The 24,879-nt window shown below is 43.3% G+C and overlaps 14 protein-coding genes across 14 annotated transcripts; 4 read left to right on the plus strand and 10 right to left on the minus strand. All coding sequences in view use genetic code 12, as the record gives it.

Moving 5' to 3' along the window:
• Nucleotides 1-27: 27 nt before the first annotated feature.
• On the minus strand, nt 28-915 carry PGUG_04273 (uncharacterized protein; the record flags this gene model as incomplete). Its single annotated transcript, XM_001483494.1, has 1 exon — nt 28-915. One exon carries the CDS (start codon nt 913-915, stop codon nt 28-30), a length of 888 nt encoding a protein of 295 aa, XP_001483544.2.
• A 93-nt stretch (nt 916-1,008) lies between these two features.
• PGUG_04274 (pheromone-regulated protein) lies at nt 1,009-1,863 on the minus strand (the record flags this gene model as incomplete). Its single annotated transcript, XM_001483495.1, has 1 exon — nt 1,009-1,863. One exon carries the CDS (start codon nt 1,861-1,863, stop codon nt 1,009-1,011), a length of 855 nt encoding a protein of 284 aa, XP_001483545.2.
• Nucleotides 1,864-2,192: 329 nt separating this feature from the next.
• TOP1 (DNA topoisomerase 1) lies at nt 2,193-4,457 on the minus strand (the record flags this gene model as incomplete). The annotated part of the gene is made up of 1 exon (XM_001483496.1): nt 2,193-4,457. The coding sequence occupies one exon, from the start codon at nt 4,455-4,457 to the stop codon at nt 2,193-2,195; it is 2,265 nt and encodes a 754-aa protein (XP_001483546.2).
• A 678-nt stretch (nt 4,458-5,135) lies between these two features.
• On the plus strand, nt 5,136-7,076 carry CDC5 (polo kinase; the record flags this gene model as incomplete). The annotated part of the gene is made up of 1 exon (XM_001483497.1): nt 5,136-7,076. The coding sequence occupies one exon, from the start codon at nt 5,136-5,138 to the stop codon at nt 7,074-7,076; it is 1,941 nt and encodes a 646-aa protein (XP_001483547.2).
• Nucleotides 7,077-7,936: 860 nt separating this feature from the next.
• SPL1 (Spl1p) lies at nt 7,937-9,007 on the plus strand (the record flags this gene model as incomplete). The annotated part of the gene is made up of 1 exon (XM_001483498.1): nt 7,937-9,007. The coding sequence occupies one exon, from the start codon at nt 7,937-7,939 to the stop codon at nt 9,005-9,007; it is 1,071 nt and encodes a 356-aa protein (XP_001483548.2).
• Nucleotides 9,008-9,921: 914 nt separating this feature from the next.
• On the plus strand, nt 9,922-11,070 carry LEU2 (3-isopropylmalate dehydrogenase; the record flags this gene model as incomplete). The annotated part of the gene is made up of 1 exon (XM_001483499.1): nt 9,922-11,070. The coding sequence occupies one exon, from the start codon at nt 9,922-9,924 to the stop codon at nt 11,068-11,070; it is 1,149 nt and encodes a 382-aa protein (XP_001483549.2).
• Nucleotides 11,071-11,124: 54 nt separating this feature from the next.
• On the minus strand, nt 11,125-14,661 carry PGUG_04279 (uncharacterized protein; the record flags this gene model as incomplete). The annotated part of the gene is made up of 1 exon (XM_001483500.1): nt 11,125-14,661. One exon carries the CDS (start codon nt 14,659-14,661, stop codon nt 11,125-11,127), a length of 3,537 nt encoding a protein of 1,178 aa, XP_001483550.2.
• Nucleotides 14,662-14,790: 129 nt separating this feature from the next.
• On the minus strand, nt 14,791-15,252 carry PGUG_04280 (uncharacterized protein; the record flags this gene model as incomplete). Its single annotated transcript, XM_001483501.1, has 1 exon — nt 14,791-15,252. One exon carries the CDS (start codon nt 15,250-15,252, stop codon nt 14,791-14,793), a length of 462 nt encoding a protein of 153 aa, XP_001483551.2.
• Nucleotides 15,253-15,461: 209 nt separating this feature from the next.
• Nucleotides 15,462-16,256, minus strand: GBP2 (single-stranded telomeric DNA-binding/mRNA-binding protein; the record flags this gene model as incomplete). The annotated part of the gene is made up of 1 exon (XM_001483502.1): nt 15,462-16,256. The coding sequence occupies one exon, from the start codon at nt 16,254-16,256 to the stop codon at nt 15,462-15,464; it is 795 nt and encodes a 264-aa protein (XP_001483552.2).
• Nucleotides 16,257-16,972: 716 nt separating this feature from the next.
• On the minus strand, nt 16,973-17,749 carry PGUG_04282 (uncharacterized protein; the record flags this gene model as incomplete). Its single annotated transcript, XM_001483503.1, has 1 exon — nt 16,973-17,749. One exon carries the CDS (start codon nt 17,747-17,749, stop codon nt 16,973-16,975), a length of 777 nt encoding a protein of 258 aa, XP_001483553.2.
• Nucleotides 17,750-17,892: 143 nt separating this feature from the next.
• PGUG_04283 (uncharacterized protein) lies at nt 17,893-18,657 on the plus strand (the record flags this gene model as incomplete). Its single annotated transcript, XM_001483504.1, has 1 exon — nt 17,893-18,657. One exon carries the CDS (start codon nt 17,893-17,895, stop codon nt 18,655-18,657), a length of 765 nt encoding a protein of 254 aa, XP_001483554.2.
• Nucleotides 18,658-18,693: 36 nt separating this feature from the next.
• PEL1 (CDP-diacylglycerol--glycerol-3-phosphate 3-phosphatidyltransferase) lies at nt 18,694-20,385 on the minus strand (the record flags this gene model as incomplete). The annotated part of the gene is made up of 1 exon (XM_001483505.1): nt 18,694-20,385. One exon carries the CDS (start codon nt 20,383-20,385, stop codon nt 18,694-18,696), a length of 1,692 nt encoding a protein of 563 aa, XP_001483555.2.
• A 410-nt stretch (nt 20,386-20,795) lies between these two features.
• On the minus strand, nt 20,796-21,998 carry PGUG_04285 (uncharacterized protein; the record flags this gene model as incomplete). The annotated part of the gene is made up of 1 exon (XM_001483506.1): nt 20,796-21,998. One exon carries the CDS (start codon nt 21,996-21,998, stop codon nt 20,796-20,798), a length of 1,203 nt encoding a protein of 400 aa, XP_001483556.2.
• A 165-nt stretch (nt 21,999-22,163) lies between these two features.
• PGUG_04286 (MFS transporter) lies at nt 22,164-23,906 on the minus strand (the record flags this gene model as incomplete). The annotated part of the gene is made up of 1 exon (XM_001483507.1): nt 22,164-23,906. The coding sequence occupies one exon, from the start codon at nt 23,904-23,906 to the stop codon at nt 22,164-22,166; it is 1,743 nt and encodes a 580-aa protein (XP_001483557.2).
• Between the last annotated feature and the right edge of the window lie 973 nt (nt 23,907-24,879).

The raw sequence follows: 24,879 nt of genomic DNA on the forward strand, positions 1-24,879 counted from the left end.
TCAAGTCACTTGAAGTCTGGCTCACTCCTACTTCTTCTCCTTCTTCTCCCTGGTGAAATAAAAGTATGCTCCTACCAATCCAGCGAGCCCCAATGGCACAACGAATGGTGCAGACAGATTTGGATTCTTCTGTCTTGGCTGGCCAGCATTGTGGTCCTGGTCATGCTCGTGGTCCTCCACTACAATTGGTTCCTTCACAGATGCAACTTTGTGGTGGACTTCATTTTCCCCCAAATGAACAACGTCGGATTGGTTGATTTCCGGGTTGATGGAACTCTGGATATACTTATCACGATTGGCTGGTTTGGAGCTTGTTGGACCGCCTTGGCCAATTGTAGCGTCCACTGGCTTCGAGCCTCGATCTTGCAAGAACTCGGGCTCAGCGCCAACGGATTCTCCTCCATGAACAACCGCAGCGTCGTTGGCCTCGGCTTTGATAGAAGTGTGGTGTTCTTCTCTTTGCATCTCTCTTTCAACCTTGGCCCTTTTGTCGTGGGCTATGTCCTGTTTGATCGCCTCTCGGGTCACGGGAGGAACCTTGGGCTCGGTTGTTTTGGGAATAAAATCATATTTGAACTCCCATTCGTTGATGGAAGTTTGCGAAGGAAGCCTGTAAGAGTCGATAGTTGAAGAGTCGTCCTTGGCCCACCTTACAGCTGATGTGGACAATTGGGCTACTCTGGGGGCTCTGGTGGCTCTGGAAGCACCGATAATGGTGGAAATTGCAATTCGTGTGTTCAACATGAAGAAGGCCGAGTGTCTCCGCGGATATTGCTGAGGCCGGGGCACGGGCGGTTGTGTGCAGGAAATTTTGGGGAATGGTTGCAAATGAAAATGAAAGCGGCATGAACCGCATGAATCAGAAATGCGAGAAGAGGATTCGAGAAATGCGAGGATTCGGGAAATGCAGTTCATGGCGGCTTATTTCCGTACAGTCTATGCTATGCTAGTGGCTTCTATTAGTAGCTTGGTGTCTATTAATGTTTGTCTATCAATGGCGGTTGTCTCTTATGATATGAGGTCGTCGAGGTACTGGCTAGGCGGCCGCTTGATCCTAGGCCGTTCCACGGTGACATCGTTGCGACTTACTCGGTCGCTGACATCGATATCGCTGCCATTGATAAAAGACAGATTGAGACCGGCTGAATTATCGTGAAACATCGGAAGTTCAAACTGCGAGTTGCGCTTATTGAATAATGGAAGGTCCAATTGCGAATTACGTTTGTTCATCACTTCGAGAACGGGACTTACAAACATAGAATTGCGTCTTGGAGTTGGTTCTTTTCCTGTTACTGCTTGACGGTACAGTCTTCCAGGAGTACTTGAATCATTGCTTGACGAGTCGAGATCTCGGTAAGCCAGCCATACCGCAGACCCATGCTTAGAAAGTTGATTAATACTTGCAGTAGATGCAAAAGACGATTTTTCAAAAAATGATGAATTTGAACTTGAGCTTCCTCCAAATTGATAGAGTGAAGATGGGTTGGAATAATACACTTCTTTGTCAGATTTGGCGAGTCGACGCCCAGTAATAAATGATATGACGCGGTACATTGCAAAACCCAATAGTATGGCTCCAATTATGGCTCCCATGATTATAAATACAAGGTTGGTGGGAAGGTTGGAGTGGGTAATGTATGGATTAGCTGTGGAAGTAGGACTCCCATTAGGAATGGCAATGCTATACGAATAAGATTCTGAGGACATTGAAGGCATTGCGTCGGAGGAAAGTGACGGCAAAGCATCATCGGTAGACATTGATGGCATTGAAGCTCGCTTCATAATGGTGATGTAGGGGCCGGAGGTGGTTACAGGTATGGCCTCGGAACTCTGGGTTGCAGCCATTGCCGGAACTTGGTACATTTTGACCAATTTTTCTATAATGAATTATTCGTTGCAGAACAATACCAATTTGGAATATTATATATGATTGTCGTTTTCCAGCCACGCGTCAGATGTTTCGTACCATCCCTTCATGTTTCGTGTTTTGTGCATGAAATATGCACTGACGCGATTCCGCGACGCGTACATATGCAGCGAAGTGCGGCGCCAAAAGAGATGAAGCGATTAGTAATAAGATAGTAAGTAGTAGTAGTAATACTAGTCAAAGTAGCTATTAATCTAAGCAGTAATAGTGGATGATCCTAATTAACGATATAATAGTATTAGTTAGTAGTATTCTAAACAATTCGCTAAAACCTCCAGTTCTCATCGGCAGACTCAATGGCCCACTTGAACTTGTCTCGCAATGTCTTGGTAAAGAGCTTTTCGATAGGAACGTCAAACTTCTTTGAAAACATTACCGTGAGCCGTGGATCAATATAGTTCAATTTCGATGTTCCCAACGAAACCTCCGAGTTGTCTTCTTTATCCTGAAGTTGAAACGTTGTGTTAACAATTCTTCCATCGAGCTTCTCAACTTGTGCCTTCAACTTTTCCACAGTGGTGGTTGACTTCATCACTGGCTTTCCCGTCTTGAGTTCTTCGGCCAAGTCCTTCTCTTGCTCCTTAATCTTCTCCATCTTTTCATCCAACACACTCGAACTCAATAACTCCTTCCCTTCGGCCTTCAACTTTTGATTTTCACGCTCGAATTTACGTTGTGCTTGCTCTCTAGCTCGCTCAAGCAAAAGATGGTGAACATGTTGCTCGTCTTCCTTCGAAAGATCTTCAAGCTCCTCAAAATATTTCGGATCTTTTCTTCTTAACCCAGGTTCGAGCTCAAGTATCATCTTCTTTGTTCGTATTTTCTGCCACATCATTTCCTTGATCCTGTCGTGAATACGCTGTACAGAGTGGCCATGGGTCTTACTCACGGTACGCTGATGGTTACACAAGATTGCCACGGTTCTGTTGGCGGCATTGAAACGTACAACTTTCTCGGCAACAGTTCCCTCGTTTGGTATCAAATCGATTTGATCTTGCATGGTTTTCGAGGCGTTATAAGTACGGAAAACCTTGGCAGTTAATCCTTTCATATAACCTTGAAATTGCTTGTTCAACATGGGTGGACTTATACGATCAAACAAGTCATCACCCGGTTGTTTGGGAGGTTTCTTGAAGATTCTCAAGTTCTTAAATACCTGCTTATCAACCTCGACTTCCTGGTAAAATCGAATGGAATCCTTACCCAAAAAGTCAAAAATCACCTGGTTTGGAGGCTTGAGGGTAATATGCTCATATCTTAAGGAACAGCATCCAACGGTATCGGCTTCGTCATCACCTTTTTCACCTCCAGCTCTGAGAGCAAAAACGTCAATGAGGTATGTGGCAGTAGCCATTTGTCTGTTCTGCATCAAGGGATCCTTTAAAAGCTTCGTGTAGTCTGTTCTGATGGCATCGATGTGAAACTTGAGATTTCTTGCCGTTTCAAACTTCTTGAAATCAGACTGACCCTTCACAGAAGAATTTGCTGCAAAACGAACGTATTTGAGAGAGTCAGAAATGTTTTCCTTCCACATTGCAAGCCAAGCCACGGTGTTATCGTGTCTAACTTCTCCCCATTTATGGCCAGCAGGTGGCTCAGGAACTTTGCATTCTTTGCTCAAATTCAACGTTATATCTTCTGGATAAACTCGCTTTTTCAACTTGCCTGTTTTGGGGTGAGCTCCACGGCCCCTAAAGAGACCTGGGGGTTCCACACGAAAGTTTCCTACTTGTTCTTTTCTGCCGTTTAAAAGACAGGTTTTATATGGTTCCTCTTCCTTTTCTTTTGCTTCCTTAAGAGCCTTTTTCTCGTCTCGACTCATGTTTTTCTTTTGTTCCTTTAACATCTCGAAATGTGCATGCATTTTGGTGAAATCGGCTTTGGTAAAGTCCTTCATTTCTACGTTGGCTCCACCTGATTCCTTCACGACTTGAAGAAAATCGTTCCAGAAATTCTTTTGGAAAACAGGATTTTGGGCATGGTCAGTTTCCAACATCGCCGCAAAAAACCCAGCAACTTCCTCGGCCGCAGGAGCAAGATCAACCGGTTTTCCGTCGTAATACATCTTAACATGCGACGGTAATGGCTCATATTCAGGAGGAAACATCACACCGTTATGATGGAGAGACTCCCATTTCTGTTCGCCATCCATATCTTGGGCCTCCCACCACTTGTAAGTCTCTTCTTCTTCCTTTTCCTTCTTTATCAGGTCTGTAGGTGTCGCTAATTGGGCATCCAGCGTCTGCGAAGTTTCCTTTTTAACCTTTTCCTGGCCATTTTTTCCATTCAGCTTCGTCTTGGGTTTCTTTGCCTTCACGGGAGACTTCAGAGCCAACGGTTCATCGTCATCTTCGTCTTTTATAACTAGTCTTTTTTTGCGTTTTGTTGCACCGTTGCCATTTTTTGTTGATTTTCTCTTTTTTGGAGTGGGTGCCAGAGTATCTATTTGAGCCAAGGGGATCGACTCGCTCTCATCTCCTGAATCCTCGTTCCCAACTGGATTGGAATTAGGTATATTGTCAGAAGTCATAAACAATCGTCACTACAATGTTCCAGCAAAAGCAGATTTTTGCGCGACGTAGTATATGAACAACGCACGACTACGCGTACACCAAGCTGTGTTGCCTGTATGCAGGTTAATGGTTACAGCAAGCCAGTCGAGTAGAGAATATCATAGGCGGTATGATATAGGAAATAGGCTGTTTCAGGTAATATTATAAGCCAGCACTTGTAAAATACTCAAATAGATTGGTCAAATTTGCAATATGTAGAAAATATTCAACCTCGTAAATTCACAAATTTGGTAAATTTCACAAAGTTCACGAATAACAAAATCTAACAATTCCTACACTTCTCTCCTTCTCAGGTGTCTGTTATCCTCAACTGTTATCCCTTTGCGGCCAAAACACCAACTGCAGGTATCACATCGAAAAGGCGTGCGCGCACCGAATTATACTCATTTGGTAGTGTTGGTAAATAATGACACTGCCTAATTCGGGTATTTGGTAAATAGACATCGATGGATGAGAATACCAACTTCATTCCATATATATAGTAAAAAGAGCATAGGTTGAAACCGGTGCAATCTCCCGATTCCTCGTCGCAGTTTTTTCCGGTATTTTAGACGTTTTCTATCTGTGTCCAGTTACACAAACAGCGTCGCCGTTTCTTAATTGTTGCAAGGTTAATCCACCAAATCTTTTAGAATATGTCCAGAATTACTCCATTACAGCCATTGAACAGCGGACAGCTCAACGTCCGGAGCAACCTCACGCCAATAAAGGCTACCAAATCCACCACTCAACCTTCTCAAAGTCAACCGAAAAAGAAGAAAGAAAAGCTTTCAGCTTTGTGCAAAACTCCTCCTTCAATTGTCAGAACTAGAAATGGACGTGATTATCACCGAGGTACATTCTTGGGCGAAGGAGGGTTTGCTAGGTGTTTCCAAATGAAGGACTCTGCGGGCCACATTTATGCTGCGAAAACTGTTGCCAAGGCTTCCATCAAAAATGAAAAAACAAAGACAAAACTCTTGTCGGAGATCAAGATCCACAAGTCGTTGAAGCATGCCAACATCGTCAACTTTGTAGATTGTTTTGAAGACGACATTAACGTGTACATTCTCTTGGAGATTTGTCCCAACCAGTCGCTCATGGAACTTCTCAAAACCAGAAAAAGAGTCAGTGAACCCGAAGTCCGGTACTTTATGGTTCAAATCGTGGGCGCTATCAAGTATCTCCACTCACGTCGTGTTATCCACCGAGATTTGAAGCTTGGAAACATCTTTTTCGATCCCGACATGAACTTGAAAATTGGCGATTTTGGACTTGCTTCGGTGCTTCCCGACAACAATTCCAAAAAATACACCATCTGTGGAACCCCCAACTACATTGCCCCCGAGGTGCTCGGCGGAAAGCTGGTTGGACACAGTTACGAGGTAGACATCTGGGCCATTGGAATCATGATGTATGCCTTGTTAATTGGCAAGCCTCCATTCCAGGCCAAAGACGTTCAAGTTATCTATGAACGTATCAAGAAAACTGAGTATTTTTTCCCTGCCGACAAACCCATATCCGAAGAAGCCAAGACTCTCATCAAAGACTTGTTGAGCTTGAATCCATTGAACAGACCAACCATCAACGAAATTTTATCCTACGATTGGTTCAAAGGTCCGTTCCCCGACAAGACCCACGAGATCAGTTTAAGCGACACTCCTCGTGGGCTCAATGTAATTTCCAAGGCACAGTCTGCCATTAATTTCACCAACACCAAAGCTGAAGCTGGAATTTACACTCCCAAGTCCAAAGATCCGGTAGAAATCTTGCGTTCGGATTTGCATTCCGAGCAACCGAGAACGTTGTTACCTAAATCGTTATCTCCTGGTGATACCAAAAACAAATATCAGGAAGTGGACCCGACATCCATGGGTAGACCAAGAAAGGTGACATTCAACTCGAAATTTGCAACCACCATTAAAAGACTCGATCAGATTTGTTTCGAAACTTACCAGAACATGAGACGGTTGGAGTACTCGAAGCATGAGAGATTGGAAACTGTAGAGCTTCCTAGCTGTGAAAATCCATGTCTTATTAGTAAGTGGGTCGACTATTCCAACAAGTACGGGTTTTCATACCAAATGAACAACGATGATATTGGAGTATTGTTCAACGACGGCAATACGTTCTTAAAGCTGCATAACTCGGACCGGTTTCTCGAGTTGATATTTCATGAAAATGAAGGGTGGACATGTATTGAAAACTCGGTTAGCCATCCACCAAGCCAAGCCAAAAGATCCCTTGAGATCGTCGACTTTTTCGCCAAGTATATGAACAGCAACTTATCCAAGGTGAGCGACAACGAGGAGAGGAAAGAAACGGTGTTTCTCCGCAGATATACCAGAACACCGGACTATATAATGTTCGAGATGACGAATGGAAATTTCCAGTTCAACTTCAAGGACCATCACAAGGTGTGTATTTCCAAGTTGGGACTTGCCATTACTCACATATCTCCTAACAGAGTGACGCAGACGCATCCATTGATCTTGGTGTTGAAGCAGGGCTACTTTCCATCGTCCGATATGCCCGACAGCTTGGAGAAGATAGCCACAATTCGGGATGCCATTAAAAGAAAGGCCCTCAAGGAGTAGGTTTATAGATAGCATGAATGCATGATACGAAGCAATAAAGGGGTGAAAGCAGAGAAAGAAGAATGTGAAAGCAGAGAGTGATATAGTTCATTGCACTAACTCTGGTAGTTGTTTCTCTAACTTCTCAGAAAACTACCACTAACTTCTTCAAGAAGGTATTACTAACTTTAGCCTTGTCTCTTGCCACTTAGCACCAAACTGCCTCTTTCTACATTCTCTTTCACTCATTATATTGTACACGGCCAGTCAACCAGCGCAGTTATAGACAGTATTATAACATTTTTACACCATTCAATAATCGTCGTCGTTGCTCAACAAAGACTTGAGTGCCCATTCGTCCTTGAATCGAGTTTTCATTAAATCCAACTCACTAATGAGTCCTGAACATGCGTTTCTCAATGCATCTCGTGGAGAATAATCTTCCTCGGTTTGAATCCGGAGAATAAAATTGGCAAAAAGCGGATGCTCCACCTTGTAAGCGGCGAATAATACTCTTTCGTCTTTGAGAAGTTGAGCTCGGAGCAAATTGGCGAGAGTGTGGTCTTCTCTTTCGATTTTTATCAACGCAGCATTCGGTACTTTTGTGTCGGGAGTGATCTTGATTCTGCGTTAGTTGGTTTCCTTGTGAAAAACATAGCAAAGAACATACTTATCCACCCCCTCGGGCAAAATAAACAACTCAAATCTGTCGGGAGCGTTCATGGTATAATCAACCAAAACCTTACAATTTTTGGTTTGCAAAGGAGTACGGCATATAGAAGACAGGTTGGATGCAGAACACGTTTGTCATCGGATCCTGCATGTGAAGCTGCTAACACCTTGAATTTCTCCTCACTCTCTACTTTTTGATCTTTAAGATAATGGCCAGTCCTCTTATTCGCTCATTCAGAGCCCAAGGAAGATCGAGATTGCTTGCGTTGTCGGCTGCGACATGCCAGCGCCTTTCTTTCAGAGGCCTTGCAACTATGGATGGTGAGTTACACCATAAGACCCAAATAGAAACATCAAGTGTCCAACCACCCGAAGGTCTGAGTATCTCTTTGAAGAACGCTACTCGTGATGATTCTTTGTACGGGACCAGACCGATCTACTTGGATGTTCAGGCTACTACCCCAACAGATCCAAGAGTGCTTGACAAGATGTTGCAGTTTTACACCGGATTATACGGAAACCCGCACTCATCTACGCATGCCTATGGTTGGGAAACCGACAAGGAGGTGGAGATCGCTCGTGGTCACATTGCGGACGTGATTAATGCGGATGCAAAGGAAATCATTTTCACCTCGGGGGCAACCGAATCCAACAATATGGCTGTCAAAGGTGTTCCTCGGTTCTACAGCAAGGCAAAGAAGCACATTATCACTACCCAAACCGAACATAAGTGTGTGTTGGACTCTGCCAGACACATGCAAGATGAGGGATTTGATGTCACATACTTGCCTGTGAACCAAGAAGGTTTGATATCTTTGGATGACTTGAAGAATGCTATTCGTAAGGATACCGTTTTGGTTTCAATAATGGCTGTCAATAACGAGATTGGTGTCATTCAACCTTTGAAGGAAATTGGTAAAATCTGTAGGGAGAACAAAGTCTTCTTTCACACCGACGCTGCACAAGCCTTCGGTAAGATACCTATTGATGTGAACGACATGAACATTGACTTGTTGTCTATTTCTTCCCACAAGATCTATGGACCTAAAGGAATTGGAGCATGTTATGTGAGAAGACGTCCCAGAGTTAGAATGATCCCTATTATTACTGGTGGTGGACAAGAAAGAGGATTGAGATCCGGTACCTTGGCTCCCCCATTGGTCGCTGGATTTGGTGAAGCTGCGAGACTTATCAAAGAAGAGATGGATGTAAGTATTTTTGTTTGCCTATTCGTGCTTTGGACCACATGTCAGGATGAAATTTCTGGTGAGATCGCGTGATATTTCAAGTTGCTACAATGACTCTCTTGTCCGGTTTGCAGCATTATTGTAACACGCATGATCGAATTTTTTTATGCAAGGATCTGAATAGTGGTCCAAAGCTTCCTCTTTTAGAACTTTACTAACTTCAGTATGACCAAGCTTGGATTCATAAACTTTCGAACAAATTGAAAGATGGCTTGTTATCCATTCCAGAGACTCAGTACAATGGGTGTTTAAGTGATCCTGCAAAGCAATACGCTGGCTGTGTCAATGTTTCCTTTGCTTATGTGGAAGGTGAGTCGTTATTGATGGCCTTGAAAGACATTGCTTTGTCTTCCGGCTCTGCTTGTACTTCAGCATCATTAGAACCTTCGTACGTTCTTCACGCTCTTGGCGCAGATGACGCCTTAGCTCACTCCTCGATTAGATTTGGCCTTGGTAGATTCACCACTGAAGCTGAAGTTGACTATGTGATCAATGCAATCCAACTGAGAGTCGAATTCTTGAGGAAGATGTCCCCATTGTGGGAGATGGTCCAAGATGGCATTGATCTTAACACCATCGAATGGAGCGGTCACTAAACTCAAAGACTCATTATGTGTACGATTGTTTCTTTATGCAACATTTACTAAGGGTTACTTTCGTTTTGTAATTATGCTAATGTATATATCTCGTTGTATCATGTAGGTCTCCGACCAGACGCAGCGGTGGTCCTACTTGAGTGTGTTTTACCTAACATACAAAAGTTTTCCGAGTTTTGCAACCACCGTTGGTAGTTATCATTGACAGAAAAGTAAGCATCCATGACACCCGAACAGATATTAGTCCTGTATGTAGCCATGAGCGCCGGAAGCGGCGTGCGGTACCGGCGAAATTCGTGAACAGATCTCGACCACACATAGAACCTAAGGTCATATTTCATTCACACAAAAATGTCACAATCACAAGGAAACAGTAAAAAGTCACCTGTCACTAAGACTATCACCATTTTACCTGGAGACCATGTCGGTACAGAGGTCTGTAAAGAAGCTATTAAGGTATTGGATGCGATTCAAAACTCTACTCCACATCAAGACGTCAAGTTTGAGTACAAGCACCACTTGATTGGTGGTGCCGCCATTGACGCTACCGGTGTTCCATTGCCGGACGAATCACTTGAGGCAGCCAAGCTGTCGGACGCTGTGTTGTTGGGTGCCGTGGGTGGTCCAAAATGGGGTACCGGTCAAGTTAGACCTGAACAAGGTTTATTGAAGATCCGTAAGGAATTGAATTTGTACGCCAACTTGAGACCCTGCAACTTCGTGTCCAAGAGTCTTTTGGAACTTTCGCCATTGAGAGCCGATAGGGTGGAAGGTACTAATTTTACTGTGGTCCGTGAATTGGTAGGTGGAATCTACTTTGGGGAGCGTCAAGAACAAGAAGAATCTGAGGACAAGCAAAGTGCATGGGACACGGAGAAGTATTCTGTATCTGAGGTGACTCGTATTACAAGAATGGCGGCATTCATGGCTCTCCAGCATAATCCTCCACTTCCAATTTGGTCGTTGGACAAGGCGAATGTTCTTGCTTCTTCGAGATTATGGAGAAAGACAGTAGACAAGGTTATTCTGGAAGAGTTCCCAACCCTCAAAGTACAACACCAATTGATTGATTCCGCAGCCATGATTCTCATTCAATCACCTTCAAAATTGAACGGTATCATCATCACATCAAATATGTTCGGTGATATTATTTCTGATGAAGCTTCTGTCATCCCAGGCTCTCTTGGACTCTTACCTTCTGCTTCATTGGCCTCTCTTCCAGACACAAATTCTGCGTTTGGACTTTACGAACCATGTCATGGATCTGCACCTGACCTTGATGAGAACAAGGTGAACCCTGTTGCTACTATTTTGTCAGTCGCTATGATGTTGCGTTTGTCCTTGGATGCTGTCAAAGAAGCCGAGGCTTTGGAACAGGCCGTTGGTAAGGTTATAGATGCTGGTATTAGAACGCGTGACTTGAAGGGAACAAGTTCGACGACTGAAGTGGGTGATGCGGTTGCCCAAGAAGTTTCCAAAATTCTCAAATCCCAAGCATAGCTATTATAGTATACAGAATAAGAAGTTATGGTTTATATATAGACGATTCGCTCTTCAGGTATTTGACATAAACTTGGACAAGTAAGCCATCGACTCAAAATTCCCCAAATAGAATGAAGCTTCCCTGGTCATAGGGTTGCCGCTCTGGACAACTTCTTGTTGTTTCTCATCACTTATAATAGGCTCAGCCTCGTAAAGCTTGGTGTGAATGGAATCGATAACTATTGTGTCATCGCTGAAGCAAGCGCTGTCAGGGGTCCTTTGGTCATGCTTAAACTTAGTCTGTATGTTTTCTTCTGTTGAAAAATACTCATCCTCTGAACTATGGCCCACACTCTGAGTAGAGAAGTTGAAGTCCATAGCTTTTCCAAGTTCATACGCAGCAACGGATGGCGTGACTGATCGAGTCGATAAGTCCCTCGCAATCGTCACTTTCTCGGGTGTGAACTTCTTTGGGAGACCATATGAGACGTCCTCATACTTCTCTGTTATGGCTTCTCTCAAGCTCGTATCGCTGTAACTAGAGTCACGAGAATCAATCTCGATAACGTCTTGAGAATCCATTGTGGTTAGTTGCTTGAGCGTACTGATCTCTTTATTTAGCTGACCCAGCTCCCATTTAGTTATAGTAGTCCAGTTGTTTTCACCATCCTTGTATAGGAAAGTTCTAAGAAATTCTGCAAATTGGGGGTTTTCCTTCAATTCATCAATCTTTTCTTGTGAAACAGAGTGTGATATAGATGTTACCATCTTGCTTCTTGGGGGTGCATCAAATGTACTATCCTTGTCAAGTATAAATGTTGTATGCTGACTCGATGGTGTATAGTGTGGAAATCGGAAAGACGAGTTCATGTCATATGAGTCTGCCTCCGGGGCTGGCTCATCCTTCGTAACTTCATGACGCCATTCCGCTTCCTGCTCAACTGTCGGCAAATGTTCCAGTTCTTGTCTTTCTTTGCCAACAATAGGAATTTTTGAGTCATCAAGTTTATGAAGTGTAGGTGAGGGCACAAGCAAGTGCTTGTATTCGACTTTGACACCCTGTGGTTCGCTCTTCATCTCTGTCGTTTGCGGTATATTCTCAGCCTCACCCTTAGAGGGCTTTCCTTTTTTATGGCGTCCAAAGAGTCTCGCAAAGAAACCTCTTTTTCGCTGCAGTTCTTGCTTGTTCGTGACTAAAGACTTGTCAATGGGAGGTGGCTGCTCTTTTCTCGCGATCGATTTTGGTTCTCTTTCTTTCGTTTCTCTGTGCCTTTTATCGCTTTCTTCTTGAATGAATCTGAAGATCTCATCATCGAGAAACAGGCTTCTATATGAAGTAACCATTTCAGCTAATTTAGATTGACAAACACGCAACAGGGAGTAGTTGATGACTTGCAGAAAGTTTGCTCCAATCAAGTCATAAAATGTACTTGAAAGGTTGTTGATATGAACTCTCTCCAGAATATGGATGTTTGAGTTCTTCAAGTACATCTCGACGGCGACGTTCTCGTTCTCAATGTCGGTGAAGTAAAAGTGAAATAGCAAGGTGATATTCGAAAAGTTCAGAAACATTGATTCTATGTCCTCAAAATTCGTGTTCAATGCAACTGCGATGGGGGATCTACAGCGCTCCTGATGGTAAGCGCTCACTTCATGTGCCGTGAGATAAGCTCTAGATCTCCCAGATGATCGAAAAAGGTGGAAAGGTTGATTTTTGTGCAAGATTTTGGACTTGTTGATAAGATCAGTGATCTCCTGGACGGTGGAAGTACGGTCAAAGAGTTCGAAATTGCATATGCTTGAACTATCTTTATCCGCATTATTTCCAAACTTCTCATTATCAAACCCTGTCAATTGCAAGAAGTGTCTCGTCTCTTTGTCATGTACTATTGAGTAAGAGCTTGTGTATATCTCGTTGATATCACACCATGAAGATACTCGCATTGACGCAATTGACGTATGATCCGGTAATGGTTTGCCATTGACTAAAGAATGCAACAAAATATCAGAGACCCTCATGTGTTTTCCTGGGCTTGAAGTATCGTAGTATGTTTCATCAGTGACGGTGAGCACTAATATTTTGTCGGAGAAAATGACCAACACATCAATAAAGAACGAAGGGTTCGTCGGCTCGACGTTTTTCAATTCGAATATACCAACAACTTTACGTGAAAGCCAGCCATATTGTAGTTCTGCGGGCCATTCTGAGGCTAGCTCAGTTAATATCTTTCCAGTGGGAGTAAATATTCTCTGCGAAATGTCGACGTTCATGGAAGTATCTTCTTGCAGGCCAAATGCATCGATAACCTTTAAGGCATTCTCCAAGTAGTATTCGATTTGAACCATTTCGTCGGATGAATCGTTTTCAAAATTAAGGCTCTTCATTCTTTCTTCGATTATGACTCCATGAAGTCTCTTGATAATTAACTTGAGTCTCGGCAATTGCACAAGCGAGCCCGAGACAATCGCATCGACCTCACGAAGAGTATAGCTACCTTTATTGATTATTCGATTCTCAAACACAACTTCTCGATTCTTTTCGTAGAATTTGTTAAATCTCTGCAGAAAGTTCTTCATGTTTGCTTCGTGACGGATTAATGCCTTATAGAAGTAAGGGATGGTAATGCCAAGCACTTTGATTATTTCAACATATCCAAAAGGAGCAGCCTTTTGTAATGAGTCTTGTAAGATGCAATTGATTCGGGTCACTTCATCAATAGTAGGTGGAAACACTCGGTTGATTTTTTGAATGCCTATTTCTGCGGCAGCCGAAAGTACGTGGATTCTCAATGGGATAATGAGGTCTTGAAGCAATTTCACCAATCTCAGGGAAAAGTTCTGCTGAACTTCAAGCAACTCATCGACAACCGAAACTATATTTGGGTGATTGTAGCCATAGGGATATCTGAAATCATTAATAGAAGGAGGTGAGTATGCAATATCGACTTCTTCGGGCGAATATTCTAGCAATGGGTCAAAAATCTGATCGAGTTGTTCTCCTAAGGTTGATATAAGCTTGTTGTTTTGTTCAGCTGCGTGAGGTTGCGAAACAGATTGATTATCATAGAGAACATCGATCATATACGAATGAATTGATTGGTTTTGAAGAACACCTCTTTCAATAAAGAATTGTCCAAATTCAACCGAGGAAGAGTCCGTTATCTGCTTCATGTCAGAGGCGAGGTTGCCTGCATCAGTTTCGTCCCACGGATGTGATGATACTTCATCATCTACCAAATTGTTATTGTTGATGAGCTTGCTGTAGTTCTTCAAGGCAGTTATAGCTAGGGCCCGGCGTATAGGTATTTTTCGATCTTGTGGCAATAGGTTCTCGCAAGCAGGCCAGAATCTTGATCTGGCATCTACCATCAAATTAGGGTAATAGGACGTTCCAAACCTAGTGATGGATGCGGTGCTTATTTCTTTACGCTTTTTATGTTCCTTTACTATAATAATGAGCTCTCCGAAAACTTTGGGATCGTACCCACAGAACACTAATGACCCAGAAATCATTTGGGGCCATTCATTTGAAAGAGTGTGAGTATCTTTTGTGGCATTATCTGTGAGCAGCGGAAACACTGACGTGTCCCAGTACTCATTCATCGACATTGTATGGTCCTGTACCACTCGTTCGGGCGATAGTGATGCTCAGCCAATTTAATGTCCTAAAAGATAAGTCTTCGTTCTTCCAGTTTGGGACGGCACATACCAAAAAGTAAACAAATATGGTGCATGGGTCTATCTGCCAAACGTAACCGTTTTAGGGTCCAAGGGCATGCCATCGGCATCGATATTATTCTCCGCTAAACGCGACCTCGTGTACTCTAGTCTTGCTTCGTCAAATGTTATACCTCTCTCGTTCATTATCCTCTTAATCTCGCGCTTCCCTTCCTCCAGAAGTCCCTTTCTAGAATCCTCACTATCGATATTGCTTCTAATATCGAATGACTCGCTATTCAAACCGCCCTCCAAATCATCCTGGAAACTCAGGTCAAGGTTCACGTATCCCATTCTTCGCCGTGTCCGCCAGCGATCGTGGGCTGCTGCAATACGGTGGCGGAAATGGAAAACTAAAATGGCTGCGATAATTAATATTACTACAATCAGGTTGCGAGCATTGACATGTTTTTTCGTATAGTTGTAGTAAGACTGGTGCTCACCCTTATTTTTACCATCGTCAGTAAGGCTCTGCTGGGGCATGACAGGCTACGGTATATGACAGGAGTATGGGGTTTGGCTCCTAATTTCCAATCTGAATTATATGCACTCCGTTTGCCGAGCCGGTATGTTCGTGCCTCTGTAGAGCACATGGGCTATGTAATTAAGTTTAGAAGTGTGGTGCTTCAATAAGGTTTTAGAAGTTGTTGCTTCATTGTAACTAATTAATTACATACTTGGGCATATGAGGCTTATTCAGCGGCCTCTACTTTTTGTGAGAATGAAATTCCCAATTCTCTACCTCCGTAGTTGTAGTTGTTCAAGTTGGTGATTGCAAGCTCGGCAAATTCCTCCAGGTCGAATTGGACAACAGCATTTCCACTGGGTCTTCCCCTGTTATCAAATTGAATCTCTGCTCTTGTGACCTTGCCAATTGTCTCGAAAAGCTCGTACAAGTCGTCAACATTTGTCACGAAAGGCAAGTTGGTTGCGAAAATGGTGTTACTGCGCTCTCCGTTTCCAACAACGTTTCTAGTAAATTCAGTGTTTTGGCCAGTAATCCTTCTCTCCTCAGCCGCAGGAGGTGGAGGTCGATTGTCTCCCCTACCTGGACGGAGATCAATTCTTCTGCCGCCCATGTCGTACCCTTGGAACTTTTCAATTGCATATGCGGCCTCCTCCTCGGTACTAAAGATAACCGTACCAAAGCCTCGAGATTTTCCCCAGCTGTCAGTCTTGACGTCCGCTCTGATGACGTTACCAGCTTCTCTCATCAAGTCCTTAAGATTTTGCCAAGACACAGAGAATGGCAAGTTTCCTACAAACACTTCGGGCCCTGATTGACCTGGAGGTGCACCTGCGCCAGGACGTTCTCTTTCTGGGCGGTCTCTCCGTTCTCTTGGTCTGCGTTCCTCCCTCTCTCTCTTTTTGTCTGGGGGAGGGTAATCTTGTCTCACAAAAATCTCCCTTCCTTGAAGTTCATGATGGTCAAATTGGGAGATCGCCCTCTTGGTATCTTCCTTGGACCCAAACTCAACGGTGGCCATTCCTCTGCTTCTTCCTCTACTAGTGACTATATCGGCACGAACCACATTATAGTCTGCGAAGAGATTCCGAATATCCTGGGATGTAGATTCAAATGGCACGTTACCTATGAATATAGAGTTCTCATAATTGCGATCACCTACATCAGGGGAACCGTTCAGCTCACTCCGGGAAAAGTCCCTGTTGCTTCCGCCACGAGCACCTCTGAACCTTTCTCTGCGTCCACCACGATCTCCACGACCACCACGGTGGCTGCGACTCTCATCACGTCCAGTTGGAGATCTTGATCTGTCCCTGACAGGAGATCTAGAGCGATCCTGATATTAGCATGTGTGTAAAAGAAAATTGCCAATGATCAAAATGGGCTTGTGAGATAGTATTAGTCGACCCAGCTTCATCACCTGACCAGCAACGAGCCCTCCAAACTGAAAATTCCATCCTACACCGGCCACAATTTAACCATCTAGCTTTGAGGCGAAACATACTCTTGAATAGTCATCGATGTCCATTTCGTCCATGTTGAACAATTCGATATACAAACTACGGCGTTGAACTTCGGCGATAAATTTTCGGGTGTATGGGTCTTTTGTTCAAAACTATGGCATTGATAACATTAGGAGTTACTGGTGGCTAGTGAGCTATAATTACAGTTATTCGTACAGACATGTCACAACGATGATTCCCGTTTTGCATGTGAGCATTTGGTATGCTCTTGTGGTTATTTTTCCGGTAGAGGCAACACGAGTCTTCTCTCCACCTCTGTTTCCTTGTTCACTTCCTCTTCTCCATCAAATTTTAATCTTACAGTTCCGTCTCTTCTGTGTCCAACAACCACAGCTGGATAGAACGTCGTAGTCTCTGGGTAACGAGCTAACACTTTTGTGCTCGCTGGATAATTCAGCAACTCGGACGTAACTTCCTCTGCCGGTATTAATAATATTTCCTTGTAGCTTGCTTTAAACGTCTCACTCAAGTTGTTGTTTTCGTCCGGTTCTGGATCTCGAATTTCGAACTTCGTACCATCTCCTATTACGCGAACAACCTCACATTGTATCCACTCCTCAAAATGGCGATTTCTAAGCTTGTAAGCGATCTCCAGCCCCACTACTATTGGTTCCAGGGGATTATACTTCGAAGTCCAGAACAGTCGTCCGTGTCTTGGACGCTTTGTTTGCTTTCCATTCATTTTCAGACTCTTTCTGTTGACAACCTCTTTTTCAGGTGACGCAACCTTCTTAGCAGTCTGCTGCGACTCGATGAGCATTCCAAGGTTTTCCTTGCATGTGTCTATAAATCGCTTTACAACAGCAACATTGGCTTTATGTTCGATAACTTCTTGTTTAAGTTGTTCTAGTTCGTCGGGTGTCATCCCATCTAATGCAGAGCCAGATACCTTATCACCATAGACGTTATCTAGTGGGTTGGACAGATTTGCGTTGCTGATATCTTGAAGAGCTGAGACTATAATATCCCACTGCCCATCGGTCTCCAGCATGTTGCAAATGGTGTATCTCAATGCAAAGCAGCTCAACGCACGATCTGGTCGCACCAGTGTAGTATGCACACCTGTGGCTTATTTGCACCCGGTTAAGTTTATCCGTAGCACCCGTGGGTTGATATACCAAGACGAATGTAAGAATGGAAGTTGGGATGGGCATAAGCTCAATGTTTAATGTGCTTTCCCTTACTGCTCAATTGCGGTATAATAAACGCCGGGGATCTGTAAATGGACTATCGTGTGACTTTATCTTATTATCCTTATTAGCAAGAGCACTTAACATGGGTACAGCTTTTACATATAAAGGCAGAACGGCAATTGATCTTTTCAGACTGAGATATCCCCTTTATCCCTTACCTTCCGTCTCATTGCCAGTTCTCACATGCGATGTAATGTCCGTTATTGTGTTAATTTGCATCCATTACCAGATGTACATGTTATACCCACACACAAGAAGCAGAAACCAAAGTCTCAGTGGCACCATAAAATTTTACTTACTGGTAGCTTTTGTCATGTATGTTGCTCTAGCATATTACGCTCATTATCAACGGGCCACCCTCAACTTTCTAGATTGCTTAGATTATGTGTGGAGCTTAAAGGTCATATTCTCGAGTCTTGAGTTAATGCCGCAATTATCTCTCCAATGGTTCGAGCTGAAGTCAACAGGGCTCTCTAGAGGCTATTTTTGTTTCACCTGTAGCCAGGTATTATTTTTTGCAATCTCAAAGTTCATTCAGGCCCAGAGCTCAACACCATCTTGGAACAAAATCCCTGTCAATTTTGGCCCATGGATTACACTACCTTTACATTTGATCGCTATTGGAATCATGGGTTATCAACACATTGTATACTCCAAAATGGGGCTGTTGCCTACCGTCATCAAATCGAAGTATGAAAGACGTTAGAACAGGGACTAATTATATAGATAACATACATCGGGATCAAAACTTTCCACCAAGTACCTTAACCGCAAGGTGTGCAGCATAACTAATGCGTCTGCCTTCCCCTTCTTCCTCGTTTCTGGGTTCAGCACCATCTCCTGCTACTGATATAGCCTTCGGTTTCGGCTTAAAATCGTCAAGTTCCAAGGGCTCAGCAAATTTCATTAAATTGGCCACCTCGTCACTCATTTGCTGCTTGAGCTTTTCATCTTTCGTTATAATAACGGCATTGCTCTCGAGGTCTAACAGGTAAGCTCTCTTTGTGTAATTGGAGGAGCCTATAATGGTGATCGAGGGCTTTGGGTCCTCAGGAACTGTTATCCATAACCCTTTCGCGTGATATGACCACCCACCTGGAGTGTTTACTACACCGTTCTTCCACTCGTATAACTTAATAAGCTCCTGTTTACCTCTTTTCGTCACTTCTTCCAAAAATCTCTTGGCAAACAAAAGATATGCTTCAGGAATATAATATGAAAAACCTGCCGACTTGTAAAATGAATTTGCCTGTGGGGCTGCAGTTATGACCGTTCCCTTTGCTAAACCATTTAAAAGTCTTTCTTGAATTTGAGGGTACATGTTAAAATACCCCGCAGTAAACCACCATTTGACGTTGGGTGAATCCAAGTATGATAAGAGTCTGAGGATAACAGGCTTTTCCGTTGAAGGGTCAAAATTGGGTTGCATCAAAGGTGTAAACTGTGATACTGGATACACTATAGTATCAAAATTATCTGTATCATTGAATTGCTCAAATGATTTGAGCTTATGCTGTTTAAGGAGTGGCTCAAGAAGGAAGGAGGAGTCGCTTATGAAACGTTGATGGTTCATGTGTGGTTCACAACTGGCATTTGATGTTGGCCAGTTCAATCTGAATCCTTGCTTCTCTTTTGATTCTAATATCTGATACGACAAGGAAGCCACCGCGGAGTGTATGTCAAAGTAGTAATCTGAGAGTGGCTTGCTGCGAAAGAGATAGTATCTGTCTTGTCTGTCGGTGAAATAGTCTTCAGATAAGTTGGCACCACTTAACATAATTTCGTCATCGAATCCATACAATTTCATGTGTTGGAGGCCATGCATTTCGTTGACTCGCTTGGGTGTGACCGATCGGCGTATTCCGTTCAAATGTGGAGTATGATACATCCTGATGTCGACTCTGTGCTTCCCATGTTTTTGAACAAGGGGTACCAAAAGAGATGCTGAGCAAGGACCGTTCGGTGCCTCACGTGTGCCACGAAGTACGTCCGTGAGTAGGTACACTTTAAGTTCTTCGTTTTTGGTGAGAGCCTCGTCTAAGCAGTCCACGAGCTCATGCTGCGTCTTACCGATGTATAGAGAGCTCAAGTAGACTCGCGTCTTTGCCGCAAGAATCTTATCTTTTAAAGTTGAATAAAAAACATGGGGATGTGTCAAGATTTGGATATCGCCTGAGTTCAAAACAAATCGGGGTGCCAACGAATCTAGTTGTTGGAAGATAGTCTTCAACCGTGGATGGAACAGGTCCGTCACGTCCGAAGACATGATAGGGTTGTTTGTAGAGAATGGACGCACATTCTGGTCGGTTCCAGAGAAGAAGTAGTTGTATACCGACAGAATCATAGGTATAGATCCCCTGGTAGATTTATTTGACACTAAACTTGTATTCGATGATGTCGTAAATGAGTACCTACCAGATAAAGTTCTGAACATTCATGCAAAGCCACCGGATGATATAAGTGTTTTGTGTCGTTTTCTAAAGTGGGGAAGCCTAGTTGTGGTAACGCAGTTTGATGCGCTCGTGCGAGAACAAACTTCCTACTATAGATAAGCTTAAACGAGCGTTGACTTTTGTGATGTGAAATACCCCTGAAGATTCTGAGAAATACGCTGTAAAACTTATGTAATTCATCTCACCTAGGATGAATTGGCGCAGCGCGGCTCTTGCCATGCATGATAGCGCCGCTGACAGCTGTGTCATAAAGAAGGATGGGAAATCTTTGTAGGACTTGTTCTGTATTGTGATCACAACATTGTTTGACACATGGGCAATAGTTCCAATTATATACAATGTGTTGTTGAACTTATTGTTTCATTCGTCTTATTGTCTTCACTGGAGCAACTCACCTATTATTTCCTTTTGCAGCTTTGATTAACAAAACATCGCCGTCTTCAACCACATAGGATTTTCCGACGCGTAGTTGTTTGCCACTGGCTTTCAACTTGCTTTCATTTAACGGAGCCTCCTCGAGTCTAAGGTCGTCATACTTGTACACTTGGGCCGTTATAAATGTAGTCTTCAAGTCCGTGTGTATGACTCCAGCAGCGTCGGGTATTATTGTGTTTTTCCGTACAGTCCATTGCCTAACTTCCTTGGGGCCACATGTATAGAACGAAATGAGATTAAGCGACTCTCGCATAGCCTGAACTACTGCGCCAAGGCTGCTTGATTCTTCGCTTTCTTCACCTCTGGCTATCTTGGATTCGAAACTGGCTGAAAATACCAATAGCTTGTCTTTGGGACAGGTCTCGCGGATCCATTTTTCGATCCCTGGCTGGAATTCGTTGGTTCCAGATCTCAAGTCATTTTCGCTGACATTGAGCAAATACACCATCGGTTTCGCCGTGAGGAGATTGACCGAGTTCAAGACTTCAATTTCCTCATCACTCCAATTCTCGACGGAAATCTTCTTCGCATTGTATAACAAATCCTGCGCTTTTAGTAAAGTATCAAGTGCAAATTGCACCTTCGAAACATTGCTGTGTGGTTTCTTTAATAGTTTTTCTGTCTGCTCTATTGCACTCTCCAAGTACTCCAAATCCTTAAGAATGAGCTCATCATTGACAATCTCAATGTCCCTCAATGGGTCAACCTTATTTTCCTCGATGTGAATGATCTCGTCGTCTATGAACCCTCGAACCATATGAAATATTCCATCCACCAGCCTTATCTCGCTCAAGAATTTATTACCCATACCTTTTCCACTTGATGCATCTCGCGTCAAACCCGCTATATCATAGATGGTTAATGTCGAGGAAATTTTTTTTTGAGACTGAAACAATTGCAAGTAGTGGTCCAATATAGGAGATTTCACCACTACTTGAGATTCTTCGGTATCAATTGTAGCAAACGGGTAATTTGCCGGATTTCCAAGCAGTGTTCGAGTTATGGCTTGAAAGAATGTACTCTTACCTACATTTGCTAGCCCCACTACCCCGGCAGTAAGTTTATTACTTTGCCTCCCCAAGAGTGCCTTCTTGGCCAGTTCGCTGGCCTTCTTCGCAAGTATTCTACTACTGGATGAAAATGGCCTAAACGAATTCATTTACCGGTGAAATCAAAGTGGAAATTTTCGCAACTGCAGCACTGCATCAGAATCATGAATAGAACTACTGTAACGGTGAAATTATTAGTTTATTCATAGGTGTGCTATTTAACTGAATTATTATTTTACTCATAAGTGTACTATTTGTGAGCTTTTATTGACACTTTATAAAACGAAAGCGTATTTTGATTTCTCTCTGATTGCCTTACCATACCTGTAAAACAAGAAAGGAACAGGAATCAAGACGAGGGAGAAACAACCCAACAAGGTTGCAGCCCATTTGATTTGCATGTTAACAAACATTTGACGGGCAAAAAGTGGGAAGGCTGCTCCAAATGCTGAACGAAGGAATGCATTTCCAGCAAGTGCCGATGCCGCAAACAAAAGGTAACAATCAATGATGTAATTAAGACATGGCAAGAAGATCATGATCAAACCACATCCGATAAAGGAAGCACCTATAGTAGGTACTATCCAGTGGACTCTATCAGCGTAGTCACCAGCCCATCCGAGCCAGAACAAGCCACCGGCGAAGAAAAATGATCCAACCATCATAGGAGGAAGTCTCTCTTCTGGGATGGGCCTGTTGTTGTTGGCCTTCATGATTCTGGCGAAACGTCTTTCGAAGAAGATTGCAATAAAACCTCCGACAAAAACTCCAATCAACATCGATAAATATGGCAACTCACCGACACCTTGTATGAAATGATACTTTCCGATGAAAATTAAGGGTATAGCTGTCAACATAAGGTACAAAATACCATAGATGAAAGCATTATAAAGTGTGATCAAGAACAAGATTGGTTCTGTGAACAACATCACCAATGGTCTGCTGATATTTTTCTCCACAATTTCCTTGATACTTAAGCTGAATTCTTCATGAGGAGCATGAATACCCCAATTACCTGTACGACGTCTCAAGACTTCTGCTTTTCTCACCAAAATCAAAGGATGATGAGACTCTTCCATGAAGAACACCACGCAAAATAATCCCAATGCGGCGATTAACCCTGTGAAATATGATGTCCATCTCCAGCCCAATCCGGGGTTCTTGACTATGAAACCTCCAAGAATTGGGGCTAACATGGGGCCACCGAACAAAACCATGGCGAAAATTGTCATTGCTTCACCTCTTGTAGCAGCTCCGAACATATCAGACATAGCAGCTGGCGCAACCACGAGCGGTGCTGCACCGATGAATCCTCCAAAGAATCTACAGATCATGATAGTCTGGATATCCTTGGCGGTTGCAACTGCAAAACAGAAGAGCATATAACCAAAGCAGGAACATACCATCACTGGTTTTCTGCCGTATAATTCAGATAAAGGACCCCATATCACAGGTCCAGAAGCAAATCCAAAGACGAACAAAGATGTTCCAAGAGTGGCAACAGTATTTCCAACATGATATATTTCCAGTACTACCGGGCCAGCTTCTGCAAACATAGCCGAACCCATGGAGATGGATAACGCACAAAGACCGACCGTGCCGGAAATCATCACTTTCTTCCATACCGGCCAATTCTGGGGGAATTCTGGGTCATCAGGTCCCTCATAAGATACAGCATATGGTGAACGATCTGCCAATGGAGGGGGGTAATCTCTTCCGCCTCCCATCGTTGGCAATGGTTCTGATGATTTTGCGGCTTCCTCTAATAATTGATCTCCTCCCGTCATTCTTCTGCTGACCGTACGAGAAGCAGTCGCGTCGGTTTCGTATCTAGCCATTTCGTATTCACTTTCACCACTTCTTTCGAGGTCCTGGCCTACAAAGTCTTTTGGAATATTGCCATCGCTCTCATTATCGTCTATATGCTCCTTAGGGTATCCACTACCTTCATGGTAAGTGCTGGAATTCGTGTCCGAGTCGATCCTCTGTGGAGAATCCTTCCCTATTACTTCTGACATATGCAATGGGTATTAAAGACAGTTTGGCTTCAAAGTAAAATTTATGAAGTAAGGATTGCAAGTGGGAGCAACCAATTTGTACTTATAGTAATGGCCCCGCGCTGAATAATAAATTTCCTTTTTTTTTTTTTCTTGTTATTAGAATGTCATATGCGGAAAAAATAGTAGCCGCAGCCGCAAGGGCAGCCGATGCCCTGCCGACCTTCGGCCGAAGGAGATGAGTGTTGCACCTAGCACAATATGCGTACGGCTGAATAAGGGTCGCCAAGAAGAATTGACAGCACACTTGGCTACTAACCGATAATCCATAACTACAAGCTATAAGTCGTTGATCGTAGTATTTTCATTACGCGATAATCAAAATAAGCCACCAAGATCTCACACCCAGAAGAGAAGTCCGTCATCAATGAGTTGATTGTTTTCATCGCTTGCATGTTGTATATTATACAAAAACGGGGTATTTTACATCGGCTGTTTTATCGTTTATTGCATTCGCCAATTCATGCAGCTGATTGAAATTTTAATTTTAGTACGTTCACGAAGACTAAGATATCAAATTACGTCTTTGCCCTACTTTGCCTTCGTGTATACTAGCAAATGATGGTGATAGGATACGTTTTCAATGGTGTCAAAACTTGATAGGAGACTAAGTTTAATATAAAGCCACTACACATTCCGAGGCATTCCTACATGGTTAACTACATGAATTTGAATTTAGCTGCAAGGATTAACAAATCGATCTGCAACTTGCTCCGGAAAGTCCGTCAAAATTAAGAGCCGAATCTCCGAACGTACTGCATGGTGTGCGGGATCCTGTAATAATTAGGCCGTACGGCTGTAATACCGACTTAACCGATTTTGTGTTCGGTTGCGATTAGACGTATCTCCGTCTCGTTTAACGGTTCCTTCGGAACAAGATTCAGCATTGGGGCTATGCTCTTTCCACTTGGAGACTAAAAGGTCAATTCAACTA

The sequence above is a fragment of the Meyerozyma guilliermondii genome, genomic scaffold (assembly GCF_000149425.1).
Source record: "Meyerozyma guilliermondii ATCC 6260 scaffold_5 genomic scaffold, whole genome shotgun sequence".
Classification (NCBI taxonomy): Eukaryota; Fungi; Ascomycota; class Pichiomycetes; order Serinales; family Debaryomycetaceae; genus Meyerozyma; species Meyerozyma guilliermondii.